The sequence below is a fragment of the Biomphalaria glabrata genome, chromosome 4 (assembly GCF_947242115.1).
Source record: "Biomphalaria glabrata chromosome 4, xgBioGlab47.1, whole genome shotgun sequence".
Classification (NCBI taxonomy): domain Eukaryota; kingdom Metazoa; phylum Mollusca; class Gastropoda; family Planorbidae; genus Biomphalaria; species Biomphalaria glabrata.
This window is the reverse complement of record NC_074714.1, coordinates 35,061,952-35,076,597: the sequence shown is the minus strand read 5'-3', so window position 1 is coordinate 35,076,597 and position 14,646 is coordinate 35,061,952. Positions and strand designations below refer to the sequence as shown.

The window sequence follows — 14,646 nt, the reverse complement described above, 5'->3', positions numbered from 1 at the left end:
GCATCAAGTGTGAATGAAAGTTCTAGTTACAACTATCACCAGCAATCAAACATTACATCAACATCATTAACTATTCAGTCCCCTGGAATGTCCCATGGTAGGGAACGAGACACTTCGTCAGCATTTCCTGGGCTTAATGGTACCTTGTTGCCAAATCTGCCACTTTCTTACACACATCAACCGCCACCTTCATCAACGTTGCACTCAAATCTTCAACATCCTTTGACAAGGGCTACCAGCTTATCTCTTTTAACATCTGTTACATCCCCATCACTACCACAATCATCAACGAATCACACATTCTATGACTATCCTCCCTCTCATAGACAATCACAGTTGCAGTCGCAAACAGTAGTTGTGAGTGGGAACATTGTTCCAGAAGACCAACCCCCTCCGCCCCCGCCACTACCTAGACCACCACATCACCGTCCATCTCCAGCAGCTTCAACACCCTCACACAGACAGAATCATGTTCAAAGCTCGAATGGTAAGAGCAGCAAGGCAGCATCTTCATCAACTCATTACCCAGAGAACAGGAGCAGATACTAGAACTCGAGTCTGAACAAGTTGTAAATTGTGTACTATATGTGTATTATTGTGATGATCATTTATGTTGCCACTTGTGTTGCTTTATAAAATGGTAGGATACAACTTCCTGTCATTCACTAGAGTTAGAAGTCTACATTAAAGTGAACCACTAAGTTCAAGGTGCTTGTGTCAATCTTCTTAAGTTGTTGACAATTATTTTGCTGTGCACTGTTTTCTTTCTATTTGTTCAAAGTTGTTTGAAGGAAACTTTTGTTCTTGTTAATTTCTATTCTTTGGTCTGTGTACTATTTATATGATTATACAGTGTATTTTTTTTTTTATGCTTAGTGATTTGTACACACAAATAATATTTAGCTTTTGCTATCTGAATGTTCTTTTTTTTTTTTTTATTTAAATCTAGATATTAATCCATTTTTGTTTCAGTTATTGCAACTGCCAGCCATTTTGTACAGTTTAAAATTTTCTCATTATTTCACTTCAACTATTCTGTGTATTTTTTGTATTTTCAAATTAATCCATTAAATTTTTCATAACTATTATTTCTGATAGATGCTGTTTAGTTAATGGGGGGAAAAAAGGAAAACAATTCAGTGTTATTATTTTTCTGTTAAATGAGTTGTTGTTTTTTTCAAAATTTATTGAGAAAACAGGACAAAAAAGGACAATGAGAAATCACAAAGAGAACCATTAGCTATCATGATCTACTATTTTAATATTTGACTTCTTATTACTGTAGACTAACAACATTTTTATTACTACTTTCATCAAAGTGAAATGTTTCAACAGTCATGAGTAGAAGTCATGATCTACTGTTCTAATATCTGACTTCTTATCACTGTAGACCAACAACATTCTAATTACCACTTTAGTAAAAAGTGAATTGTTTCAACAAAAATATTGATATATAATTTTTTTTATATTTTAATGTATACATATATATATATGTCTATAAAGTGCCTGTTGTCTATTAAAAGTTAATGAACAGGATTTTAAAACACTTTCTCAAAAACTTTTTCTTTCATGGATGATAAGAACATCTTCATAATCTTGTATCATTGAATCTAGTACAAGTTGCATTAGTTTAAAAAGTTTTTAAATTTTATATATGAGTACTTGTTAATTTCATTCAAATGGACCAAAATGATTGCTGTTAGATGGTGTAGTAATTTCATCTGAAATAAGATGAATGGTTTTCCATTTAAAAAAAAAAAGTAATCTAAAACTTTACAAAAAAAATCAAGTTTTGGAAAAACATTCTTCAAATTTTTTTTTATGAATCAATCTTGAAATTGATTCTTAACAATTTTATTGCTACACAAAGCTGTCAACATCAATAGAAAATAAAATGTATCCCTCTTTTTTTTTCTCTATATAATTTACATTCTCAATGGTAGAAGATATTTTTTGTTACAAAAGAAGTTAATTAAAAACTTTCACAAGACATGTTAGTCTATTTTGATCTTAGTGCTTGGGTTAGAGTTCTTTTTCTTACTTATTTTTATTTTGGTAATGCCTAGCATAAGTCATTAGGTGTATGTATAATATATATTTAAGTAATATGGAATGTATGATTAATAGAAAGTGTATATACAATGTTTGAAAATAATTTTTAAAAGTTTTAAATGAATTCTTGTGGCAAACATTTTACTGTGTGATGTTATGTACATTTGTCTACTGAATAGAGTTTGTACATACAAAGTGGTTTAAAGTAGTGTCTTTACAGCATGTAAATCATTAGTCCAACCTACTCTTGAATCCTATTGGCACTAATGAACCCAGCTGTTTGGTACAAGTGAGTTTCATTTTGCAATGGTTGGAATGTAATGTTCTTTTTCTTGTTTTCAAAGCTGAACTATATTTAAATGGAGTTGTAGGGTGGCCTTTGTACATTGATTTTTCAATCAAGAATATGATGAGAGAAGTCATCTTAGTTATTGAAATTAAATCCTTTATTCTGTGTAAATAGCTATTCTATTGGCTCAATATTTAGCAGCTATTTGATTTGTTCACTCTAGTGCTGCTTGACAGCAAGACAAGAGTTAAGCAACATTAGTCCCACTGTTATAACACACTAAAATAGAAGACATTGTTTGTTGTGTACATATTTTGTTTTAATGAGTCATTCTATGATTGGATGCTTACTTTCATGTTTTAAGTGTCATAAGATGCTAGACTGGTATTGTCTACTGCAGAAAAATTTAAATTAAAAAAAAAAAGCTAATTTAAATGCTCCTGTATTCCAAATTGATGAGAAGTACAAAAAAATAAAAATGTTTCAAGTGATGCCGCTTTTTGTTTGTTTTTTTGTGTTTGAATTTATGAACAGTGCATTACTGTAATTGTTACAGAAGCAGTCATGACCCTTAGTAAAAATTTGGGGGAGGGGCTGGGGTAACTTTTTTTTTTACATGAAAGCTAGAAATCTAATGAAAGAATCATGACTAATTTTCTGCATGCTAGCTACTCTTTTAACTACTTGAAACAAAAATATTCATTTAGGTTAATACCATAACAGTATTTTTTATATAAAACTAAAATATGTAAGTCAATATTTGAATAAGAACATTTGTTTCAATATCAAATCCTTTTAAATTTCTCAATAAGTGGTCAACATTTTCAATATATTATTAAATGTTAAGGAAGAAACAAAATTTATTTGAGGAGAGGGGGGAAATAATAGTTCTTGGTCTACAAAAGTATAATACAGATTTCAAATAAAGTTTGAAGCCTTCATTAAGAAGTAAAATGGAAAATCACAAATTGAACCAAAAATCAGATGTCCTTTATTTTTGCAAATCATCTATTTAGGACTTAAATCTATTTTTATTTGGTCAGTTTATTAAATGTTAAGGAAGAAACAAAATTTATTTGAGGAGAGGGGGGAAATAATAGTTCTTGGTCTACAAAAGTATAATACAGATTTCAAATAAAGTTTGAAGCCTTCATTAAGAAGTAAAATGGAAAATCACAAATTGAACCAAAAATCAGATGTCCTTTATTTTTGCAAATCATCTATTTAGGACTTAAATCTATTTTTATTTGGTCAGATTTCTTATTCCTTTTGCTAGGATAAATACATAGAAGTGCTTCTTCTTCTCTGGTGCCATTAGACAGGAAAACCAATAACTTAGCAGAGTTTAAGTCTCTAACATGCACTACATGAATGCATGTCAGATGTCACTATCTTCTCTTTTCAAGAAACGTCTATAATTTCTAAGACAAGTAAATACAGGAGAAATGACATAGTCTATAGAGCACATATGTTAAACACTTTCTCTTTAGATAGTTTTACTTAAGATTATGGAGAAATGACCTAGCACACTAAAAGCAAAAGTTAACATTTTGATATTTTCTTAGGATAGTGTTCTTATAATAGTACGGATAAATGACCTAGTATGTTGAAAACATATTGTTGAAATTAGTTTTTTTCTTGAGACAGTGTACCATAATATCACAGATAAATAACCTAGTATACTGTAAACATATGTTGAATAGTGTACCTTAAGATTATGAAGAAATGACCTAATATGCTGAAAGCAGGCCAGTAGGTTAAAATGTGTTTTTCCCTTAATATAAATATAACATTGATATACATTAACTTATTGTCTCCCTTCCCCAATGTATTAAAAAAAAAGTAAGAAATGCAATTTTTATTTAGTATTTTTTTTTATTAAAAACCTTCTCTATCTTTTGGGTTGTATTTTATCATCTCTGTCTTTTTTTCATGGCGCTTTCTGAAAACAAAAAGGATAGAATAAGGGTTTGAAAATTGAAACCTAAACTCAATTTCTTTCTTAATGCCATTTTAGAATCTCTTTCGTACCGTCTATAAAATTGATGTTTCGTTGTACAGAACAACTCAGAGAGTTCATTGACTGTTGGCCCATCTGGTCTGTTTTTTAATTTCTCATCTATCAGATGCTGGACCTTTAGTACTGAGTCAGTCTGAAAATCAAGTTTTAAAATGTTTTACATGTTTCGGATGTTCCTTCAGAGTTGAAGATAATTACTTCCTAATCCTAACCTCCCGCAGGACGACGGGGGATGGGAGCGGGCAGGGTTTGAACCCTGGACCATCGATAAATCTGAACGAAAGTCCAGCGCGCAAACCGCACGACCAGGCAGCCATAGGCAGTGGTCATAGGTAATTAATTTTTAAAAAAGTATTGAAAGAGTAATTGAACATTATAGTTTCATTGTGAGGCTTAGAGAATAAGTAAACAAACAGTGCTATAAACAAAGGTTAACTGCTTTTATATTACAACCACACACTCTTGTGGAACAAAAATAGAATCACCATGCAGATAATGAGTGAGAAATCTATTTCACTAATATGTCATCCTCAGACATTTGATGTTTTTGATAAATGAGCTAAAAAAAAAATATATATTTATTAACAGATCATGCTAGATCTTATTTACAGTTAATCAATTAGTGGCAACTTCCTTCTTAAGTACTGGAATATATTTCTATAATTGCAATAAGTATTTTTTAAACAAGACACAAAAATGTTTTTTTAAGACAATTCCTACTTTATAAAGATGAATTTCTGTAAGAGTGATTACTTTGCTCTCTATAACTAATGAAATGATAGATTTTAAAAATCTCAAATTTGTTGTTTTTTTTAAACCATGTCCTGATTCCCCCCTCCCCTTTCCTTTTCCCTCCAAAAAATCCTGGTTATAGCATGTAAAAATCTACTCAAAGTAAATAAAATTCTACTTTGATGATACAGCTCCAGACATGTTAACATTAAAAGACAGTAGTATAAAATAGATAACTGGATCTAGTTAGAGATAAAGTATAGAAGATTCTAGTTTGGTGATATAGATCCAGACTAGAAACTTTAAAAGACAGTAGTCTTGACAACTTTCTAGGTAAGACACTGCAAAATGCTTTGGAACTCTGTTTGTTTATTTAACTCTTTAGTGAATATAATTGGAAATTTCCACCGATGTGTGTTCAATATATAGATAGTCTAGCTCTCCAGACTAAATCTAATTTAAAGATGATTATATTTGAAAAAATTATAAGTAAAACCAGAGTTTTCCCTGTAAGGCCAATTAGCTAGCATTTTTTTTTCCAAAGATATAAATAAACTTAAAATTTCTAGAAAAAACATCCTTGGAGCCATTTTCAAGATCAGTGTGCATTGCCCAGGTTCCAAATTTTTGTTCTCCTAAAAGCTGATAAAATAATTACTTAACTATTAAAATTTAGCTTTAGATTAAATTGCAGAGCTATATAGATAAAGCATAATAAAATAAATTAGAAATAAAAGATGACTTACATTCTCAACTTCTGTTTTATCCCGAATAAGAGGCTGTAGCAGAAAATAAAAGAAAAATTATCTGAAACATTTTAGTTAATCCAAGAATGTTGCTTACAAAAGTGATCATGCTTTTCGAAATAGAGTGCCAAACACACATTGCATTAGACGTGTCAACCAATGGACTAATTGGATTAGCAGATGTTATATAGCAAATGTTGTGAGGTATTGTAGGTTATCCACCCAAAACAAGATCTAGTTGACTTGAACCTCTCATTCCAATGAGCACAGCTGACAACAGCCAGAGAGTCAAACTGATGAATTGCTTATTTCACTCACTTGAATCCCAGTTCATTGTTAATTAATTAGTGGCACCTACTATCTCAAGTTATGAAATGTATTACTATAAATACAATAAGATTTTAAAATCAAGAAAAACAAAAAAATACTTTATAAAAAAATCTGTGAAACTAGAAATATTTTTTTACCAATTGTTTCTGTTTAGTAGAATTTCAATACGCTATGAACCTATCAATTGTCTGGACCAGTTGGAAAGGGGTAGGGGAAGAACGAACAAGGTAACTGAGTGATCGTTTTTCAAATGTATTTTTTTTTTAAAAAACGACCTGAATTCAAGCTTGTGGGCTAAGGCCTCCCCAGGTTTCCCCTGCCTACTAACGCAGTAACCACTATGCTAACGAAGAGTCTATGAACATAGAAGATTGTATAGTTATCTATTGTTTCTATTTCATGTTTGTGTTCACTAAGACAACAAGCTAAAATAAAGGGGACTAATTCAGCTTATACAACCAATTTAGTCAAGTACTATTTATTTCCCTTGTTTGAGATATGAAACTAAATCATTTATCACCAATAGTTTATTAACTAATTGGTTAAATTTTTTAATTATTGATTCTTATGTTGTCAGGTAAAAGAAATAATTATGCAAAATTTCAGCTACATCCGAGATTGGGTGTCAGAGAAATAACATACAAACTTTTGGCCAGACAGACAGTCACACAGATAGACTGACAGAGTGAGTTGATATAAGCTTAATAAAAAATATTCAATTGCAGAGCATTTATGCCATTACAAAAGCTTTCATATTCTTCAATCAATAAGTCATGCTGCACAGTTGAAATGGTTAAATGGAAATCATCCCTTCCATCCCAATAGCATAGCATTACCCAATATTCACTCTCCTTTACTCACACAACTAGATATAAGTTTAAACAGGCTAATTTCTCTCAGAGGCTGTGCAAAAAGGTAATTCCTGTTTTGGTAAATGAATAGCCTACATAATTATTCTATTAAATGCAATGAAAATAGGACACTTATTCAGGATTTTTTGGGTGTAAAATATTACCAAAACTTGAAGCTTAAACCCTCTTCTGTTAATGGTTTTATGGTCCTCCAGTGTTAGTACTATTATTATTGAGTTTTATATTAAAAAATAATTCTTGAAGTTGTATATGAGGACGAATAATTGAAGACATTGACCGCATTTGATATTTCATGTGACACAAGCTAAAAACAAATGTTAAATTATCAAGATTTTTTAAAATTCATTCTTCCTGGTGCTTTTGAAAAGTTGAAAAATCTTTACATAGGTCTTAGCCCAAAAATATAATAAGAAAAATTAGCAGTATCACTACTTACTAATGTGTGTTCATAAGGATGTTCAGATTCTGGGTGCCAACACATTATAATAGAGTTATCTGGGGACAAGCAAACATCAGGTGATCTGGAAGAAAAAAAAAAAATTTCGGATATAAAAGAAAATATTAAGTCCATGCGCTCATGCAAAAAAAAAAAAAGTTATTTGTTGGAAAAATTATGTGATAAAGACATATTGTTACCAATGTATTTTTTTCAAATTTTCTCTGCATAATTAAAGGTGCGGTTATAAGATTTTATACTATGTTAAAACTTTTCACTTCATAACAAAGTTCATAAATCAAAGTCTCTTCTACTTCTTAACTCTTTCTCTCCATAATTATTTTTCCACGTTTCGACTGAATTCTTCATTTTGCTCATTACTTTTTCACTACCCTGTTAGGATTAAGCATCAATAGCTTTGTTGTTTGTTTTTGGAAAATATTTTATTTGGTATAGAATTAAAGTTGAATGCATGCTCTTTTTATATAACACAAAATAAAGTTTATAAAATTAAATATTAATTTAATTTAATGAGGTCAAATCAACGATGGTCTCTTCAATTAGCAGAGAAAGAGTTAAGCATGTCATTTTATTTAGTGGACAGACAGAAACTTGTTATTTATTTCAGAAGAATCAAAAGATTTTCATAATACAGATGTTGTAGCTTTTAAATGGTAGTAGTAAAATTTTCATTATCTGAGATAAGGCAGAGAAGTTGGAAAAACAAAGACGACAAAGGGAGACCAGGAATTTTATATCACAACTACAAAATATGATAGCCTACCTTATTTTTTGAAGACATGATGAGAGATGCAGATATTTTGGTGAGCCACAGGGATAATGCAGACCTGCTACATAAAAAAGAAAATTAAATCAGATTGGCTGCCTGGTCGTGCAGTTTGCGCGCTGGACTGTCGTTTGGACTTATGGATGGTCCTGGGTTCAAACCCTGCCCGATCCCATCCCCCGTCGTCCTGCAGAGGTTTGGACTAGAAAGTAAATTATCTTCAACTCTGAAGGAACATTCGAAACATGGAAAACATCTTACAACAAACAAGAGAAAAATCAGCTACAGCCCTTGTCACTAGCTGAAGAAGTATCCACCAATAAAAGTTTACAAAGGTTGAAGTACTGTTATTAGAAGAGTATCTTAAGTCTGTTTAGTTTTATTAATTCAATTTTTCAAGAAAATGTTTAAAGCTGATAGAAAACATGAAAATTTGTTAATATGCTGCTAGGTAGTCTGCATGATGCCCGTCAGAGCATTTTATCATGATAAATATGATATATATCATACATAATAGATAGATATATAGATTTTTATGGCCTCCTTCATTCGCAAAGCAGTTATGGATCATCTCATAGTAATGAGATGAATGCCTTGGCTTGGCATTAGATATGGTGAGAACAATGTCGCCAAAACACCAGTTTGCCCTCTCCAGGGAGCTGAAATGTCCAAAGGAAAGGCAAGTGCAAATATACAGTTTGGGATCAGAAGCATCACAGTCTCTGCCAGGGAGTAGCTGCAAGCTGCCAATGGGTCATAAGCTGTAGATCCTGATTTATCTCAGGGTTGAATCATGAGCCTGCCTGCTCTAATGGGTGCTTAGAGCTTAGTTTAAAACGACAAGTAGGCTGGAAACTTGCACCAAGCAACAAAAGAAGAAAAATTAAACTGAAAAAGAAAATCCCTGTCATGCGACTGGCCACTTGGAATGTCAGGACAATGTGTCCTGGTCTCACTGATGATCTAAGGCAGATCGACGATGCAAGGAAGACGGCAGTTATAAACAACGAGCTAAAAAGGCTACATATTGACATTGCAGCCCTGCAAGAAACCTGACTGGCCGAAAACGGCATGCTCCGCGAGACTGACTACACTTTCTTTTGGAAAGGGAAGGCACAGGATGAGACTCGAATACATGGTGTGGGCTTTGCTGTCAAGAACAGTCTTCTTCCCATGATAGTCCCTCCAGTTGGTGGCTCGGAACGGCTACTAAGCATAAGTATGATGACAGCATCTGGAAAAGTCACTCTAATTAGTGCCTATGCCCCCACACTATGCTCGCTTCAGGAGGACAAAGACAAGTTCTATGATGACCTCAAAGAAGCCATTGCAAACATTCCTCAAAAAGAACATATGATCCTTCTAGGTGACTTCAATGCCAGAGTAGGATCAGATCACACTACCTGGCCAGACTGTCTTGGGCTTTTTGGAATCGGAAAGATGAATGAGAACGGACAAAGACTGCTTGAATTCTGCACATACCATAAGCTCTGCATTACCAACACATACTTCAGAACAAAGCCACAGCACTGTGTCTCATGGAGGCACCCTAGGTCTGGGCACTGGCACCAGCTGGATATGATACTGACACGAAAAAAGGACATTGGAAATATACTGCTGACACGTAGCTACCAAAGCGCGGATTGTGATACTGATCATACTTTAGTGTCCTGCCGGACCAGACTGCTGCCAACTAAGATCCACACTTCACAGGGAAAAAGAAAATCACGCCTGAATACTACTAGCACAAAAAATCCTGATCTTTGCACCGAATTTGAGAACAAATTAGAGGAAGCTTTTAAAAACTTCTCTGTGACTGAGGTAGAAAAAAGCTGGACGTTTATGCGTGATACAATCTACCAAACATCATCACTGGTCTTTGGAAACAAAACCAAGAAAAGCGAAGACTGGTTTGAAGCTAGTCTACCAGAAATGGAAACTGCCACTACGAACAAGAGAGCAGCCATGCTAATCTACAAGAAGGATCCCACCCCAAGCAACTTAAAAAGGCTCAGAGCTGCACGTAACAATGCCCAAAGAGTAGCGAGACAATGTGCTAACAAATACTGGCAGGAGCTATGCGAAGATATTCAATCTTGTGCCGACTGTGGTAACATAAGAGGACTATATGAGGGCATGAGAAAAGCCTTTGGACCTCACACCAGCAAGTGTGCTCCACTCAAGTCAAAAGATGGCTCAATCATCAGCGATCGTGCGCTGCAAATGGAACGATGGGTAGAACACTATGCAGAACTCTACCAGATTGAAAACGCCATCTCACCAAATGCTGTTTCCAACTTCCCATCACTTCCAGTTTTGACGGAATTAGACGAAACGCCCTCAGTAAAGGAGCTGAGCATTGCCATTGACATGCTTGCACATGGGAAAACACCCGGAGGAGATGGCATTCCTGCTGAAGTAATTCAGGCTGGAAAACATGCCCTAATCAAACCACTCCATGAACTGCTAAGCTTGTGCTGGGAACAAGGAATGGTCCCCCAAGAATTGAAAGACTCCAACATTGTTACAATTTATAAAAATAAAGGCGACCGCTCTGATTGTAACAATTACAGAGGCATCTCACTGCTTAGCATAGTCGGAAAGGCTTTTGCTAGAGTATTACTAAAGCGATTACAGATCCTGGCAGATCGTGTTTATCCAGAGTCGCAGTGTGGCTTTAGGGCAGGTAGATCTACAACAGATATGATTTTCTCTCTGCGGCAGCTACAGGAGAAGAGCAGAGAACAAAAGCAGCCCCTCTTCATAGCTTTTATTGATTTGACCAAGGCCTTTGACCTTGTTAGCAGAAGCGGTCTGTTTGCTGTACTAGAGAAAATCGGCTGCCCAAATAAGTTAAGAAAACTAGTGTCAGCTTTTCACGAAAATATGCAGGGTACCGTTCAGTTTGAAAGTTCTTCCTCCAGGCCATTCTCCATTAAGAGCGGTGTAAAACAAGGATGTGTACTGGCCCCTACACTATTTGGCATCTTCTTCTCAGTCGTACTATCCAGTGCTTTTAAATCCCTGGAAGACGGAATATACATCCATAGCAGATCCGATGGAAGGCTCTTTAACCTGGCACGTCTTAAAGCCAAAACGAAAAGGCGTCGTATCTTGATAAGGGAGCTGCTGTTTGCAGATGACGCGGCACTCGTATCTCACTCACAAGGAGGTCTACAGAAGCTAGTGAACGCCTTAGCAGCTGCTTGTCAAGAGTTTAGCCTTACTATAAGTCTCTCCAAGACCGAAATCCTGGCACAAGACGTCGCAGAAATACCTATAATACAAATTGGGAACCACACCCTTTCAGTGGTGCAGGAATTTACCTACTTGGGTTCAACAATTGTCAGTAACCTAGACTTAGACATCGAGCTGACAAAAAGGATAGGAAAAGCTACCACAGCATTGGCAAAACTCTCCAAACGCGTCTGGGAAAATGGTAAATTGACCACAGCGACCAAAATCCTAGTCTACAACGCCTGTGTTGTGAGCACTCTCCTTTATGGCAGTGAAAGCTGGTCAACATACATGTACCAAGAGCACAGATTGAATAGTTTCCACTTGCGCTGCCTGAGACGCATAATGGGCATCTCTTGGAGGGACCATGTCTCCAATCAGGAAGTTTTGAGATTGGCCAATATGAACAGCATGTATGCTCTCCTGACACAAAGAAGATTACGCTGGCTCGGACATGTCACCCGAATGCCAGATGGTAGAATCCCGAAAGATATCTTATATGCTGAGCTTGTGGAAGGAGTCAGACCCAAGGGCCGCCCAAGACTAACATATAGAGATGTCTGCAAGCGAGACATGAGAGCCTCAGGCATCAGTGAAAGTATGTGGGAAAACATAGCCAAAGACCGGAGTGCATGGAGACAGACTGTGCGTGCTGGGACAACCCTTGCTGAGAACAAAAGAATTGAAGCGGCTTTAATCAAGAGGGAAAAAAAGAAAGCTGCCCTGTCTGCTAGCCCTAAATCAGAGGCATACACATGTACGAATTGTGGCAAAGTCTGCCGTTCTAGAATTGGCTTGATTAGCCACACCAGATTCTGCCCCGTCTCAAGATTAAGCCAAAACCAGTGACTCACTTGGGCGCATCCATTGCCTTTCGAGACAAAAGGAGCCATATATATCTGAATCATGAAGCCTATCCCATGTATGGGTATGGCTGCAAGAAAGCATCTAGGTCTGAATTCAGAGATAGGATCTATAGATTATATACTATACTGTCAATGGTTTCTACCACTAAAGTGTGACTAAAATATTTATACAATTTTCACCCCTTGAAACATTAATGATTTCTTTTATAATTTTATAGTATCAATTCTGTTGATGTATAATTCTAAATATATATGCCTTTAAACATTCAGGAATAGTTTTAAAAATTTAAATTTTTAAATTGTGTTGTTGAAGTTGTTTTCCTCAGTGTAAAAAGCTATCAAATTTATTATTAAATAAAATTATTAATACTTCATTGACTTCAGATTAAGTAGCCTACAACTGTACATTTTTTTTTGTTATTTTCAAAATGTGATGTAAAATAAGTTAAATAACAATAATTTTGAATAATAACTATATATATTATTTAATATATATATATAACTTAATATAAGTAAAGTTTAGCTATATATATATATATATACTAATATAGATCTAGTATTTAAAGTAAGTTGAGTAAAAGTAAAGTCAGTTTAAAAATTGCTAACTTTTGTAGATCTGTAGTTAGTGTAGTACTACTAGAATAAAGTAGAATATAACTTAGACGTCTTAGATATATCATATAGCTCTAGTGACACTCTTATGTAAAAAACAGATATTATTGATAAAAGGTCATCCCGACCTTAGTGAAATTCTAGTACCTGATAAAAGTGTGCTAAGTTTTAAAATATCGTTGACTCGTTTAATCATAATAAATTTGGTATCATTGGAAAGCTGAATGAATTTTCTAAGTGTATGGTTTAAAACTAAAGATGTACGGAGACCTATATTTTTTTCCTTGTTATTTGAAAATTTCAAATTTTTCAGATTAAAATATTTAGGACATAGTAAAAGAAAAAAATATTTTTTTCCCACTAGCCGTTAGAGGAACCTCTTATCTTTAGAATAAACTCAAGAAAATGTCATAAAAACACTCAGTTATAAAGCAATGTCTTTTCTTAGGACATGCTTAATTTCAGTTTTGTAAAACCTGAACAGGAAATTGTTTTGATGTCAAATGTGTTTTTAGATCCAATATGGCCGCCTGTGAGAGTGCCTACTCTAGACTCTAGTCACTGTCTAGTCTAGAATTAGAATACTGAATAGTCTAGCTAGCTAGATCTAGCTAGATATTTTTTTCGAATGGAAGTATTGGAAGTATTGGAAGTGCACAAATTCTGAAAATGATCAAAATCATCAAATACTGAAATAAATCTAATTCTAAATGTGACAAAATGTCACAAATTTAAATAAATTCATTAGACTCATTAGATTATGATTAGTCAGTAGACAACTGAGTAGTAGATCTAGCTAGGTCTTATAATAATTATTATATTATAAATATTATATCAGATTATTATCATTTAAATCATTATTATTATAATAAATCATTATATCTTCTTATCTTACATAATACAGACTAGACTCTATAGGTAGATCTATATAGAGTATAGAGTAGTATAGACTATAGTATTAGTATTAGTAGAGACATAAAAATCTATATTATAATATCTAGATTTATTTATATTTAAATGGCAAATGAACCTTTAATAAAGGATATGATCTGTTTGTAATGGGTTCGTATCAAGGGCGCAGCCATTTTCTTTTTTAAAAAGACAGATTGGTGAATTAAAAAACAAGAATTTTTAGATCTAGAACATTATATATATATATATATATATATATATAGGAAAGGCCCATCAGCGAAATGGCATATAAAGCGAACACCTCCCCGTAATTTTTATTCATTCTTAATTATTTCAAAAGTAACTGCAGAACTAATAAAATGGTATTACAAAGACTCCATTTTTCTACATTTCCCACATATTCACTTTCGTTTTCCCTCATACAATAAAGCATAGCTGAAGGTCAAAGTTGACATGTATGGAAATTTCATTCTCAAAACGTTTCCGGATAAACGAGAATAGGCGATTTTAAAGCACCAATGGACATTGGCCGAAAAAGATTTGCATATTGTACTTCTAAAGAGATGAGGAAATAGTTAGCTATAATAGCAAAGGCTCTTTATTCCGTTGAAAAAAATATATTATGGGGTGTTCACTCAAAATGACCTTTTTAACTGAAAACCTATTCAGCGAAAGCCCCTATAATAAGCTTAAAAAGCCATTTAATGATAATTTAATGACTGATTTAATCTGTTTTACTTTTTGTCTTATCTATT

At 33.8% G+C, this 14,646-nt stretch overlaps 2 protein-coding genes across 3 annotated transcripts in view; one reads left to right on the top strand and one right to left on the bottom strand.

The window, feature by feature from the left end:
* The window catches only part of LOC106078150 (uncharacterized), a 49,553-nt gene extending 46,721 nt beyond the window's left edge, over window positions 1-2,832 (top strand). Inside the window, exon 27 of the mRNA XM_013238910.2 lies at window positions 2-2,832. Coding sequence (XP_013094364.2) covers window positions 2-549 — 548 coding nt within the window. The 3' untranslated portion in view covers window positions 550-2,832. The remainder of the gene's footprint in view (window position 1) is intronic.
* Window positions 1,200-14,166, bottom strand: LOC106078151 (39S ribosomal protein L42, mitochondrial-like). 2 transcript variants are annotated; one of them, XM_056025242.1, is made up of 6 exons: window positions 14,010-14,166; window positions 8,262-8,328; window positions 7,478-7,562; window positions 5,840-5,872; window positions 4,373-4,494; window positions 1,200-4,283 (listed from the first exon to the last, which is right to left on the bottom strand). In XM_056025242.1, the coding sequence occupies exons 1-6, from the start codon at window positions 14,062-14,064 to the stop codon at window positions 4,220-4,222; spliced, it is 426 nt and encodes a 141-aa protein (XP_055881217.1). In that variant the 5' UTR covers window positions 14,065-14,166; the 3' UTR covers window positions 1,200-4,219. The 2 variants fall into 2 exon arrangements, with proteins under 2 accessions (XP_055881217.1, XP_055881218.1); XM_056025243.1 differs by having other exon boundaries at window positions 8,262-8,325; window positions 14,010-14,140.
* Window positions 14,167-14,646: the final 480 nt, after the last annotated feature.

Bases quoted from the DNA above. Each gene is read 5' to 3' on its own strand.
- LOC106078151 (XM_056025242.1), bottom strand. From the start codon at position 14,064: ATGGCTGCGCCCTTGATACGAACCCATTACAAACAGATCATATCCTTT. The intron at 8,329-14,009 runs GTTCATTTGCCA...TTTTTTATGTAG, and splicing joins GATCATATCCTTTATTAAAG to CAGGTCTGCATTATCCCTGT. The intron at 7,563-8,261 runs GTAGGCTATCAT...TTTTTCTTCCAG, and splicing joins TCATGTCTTCAAAAAATAAG to ATCACCTGATGTTTGCTTGT.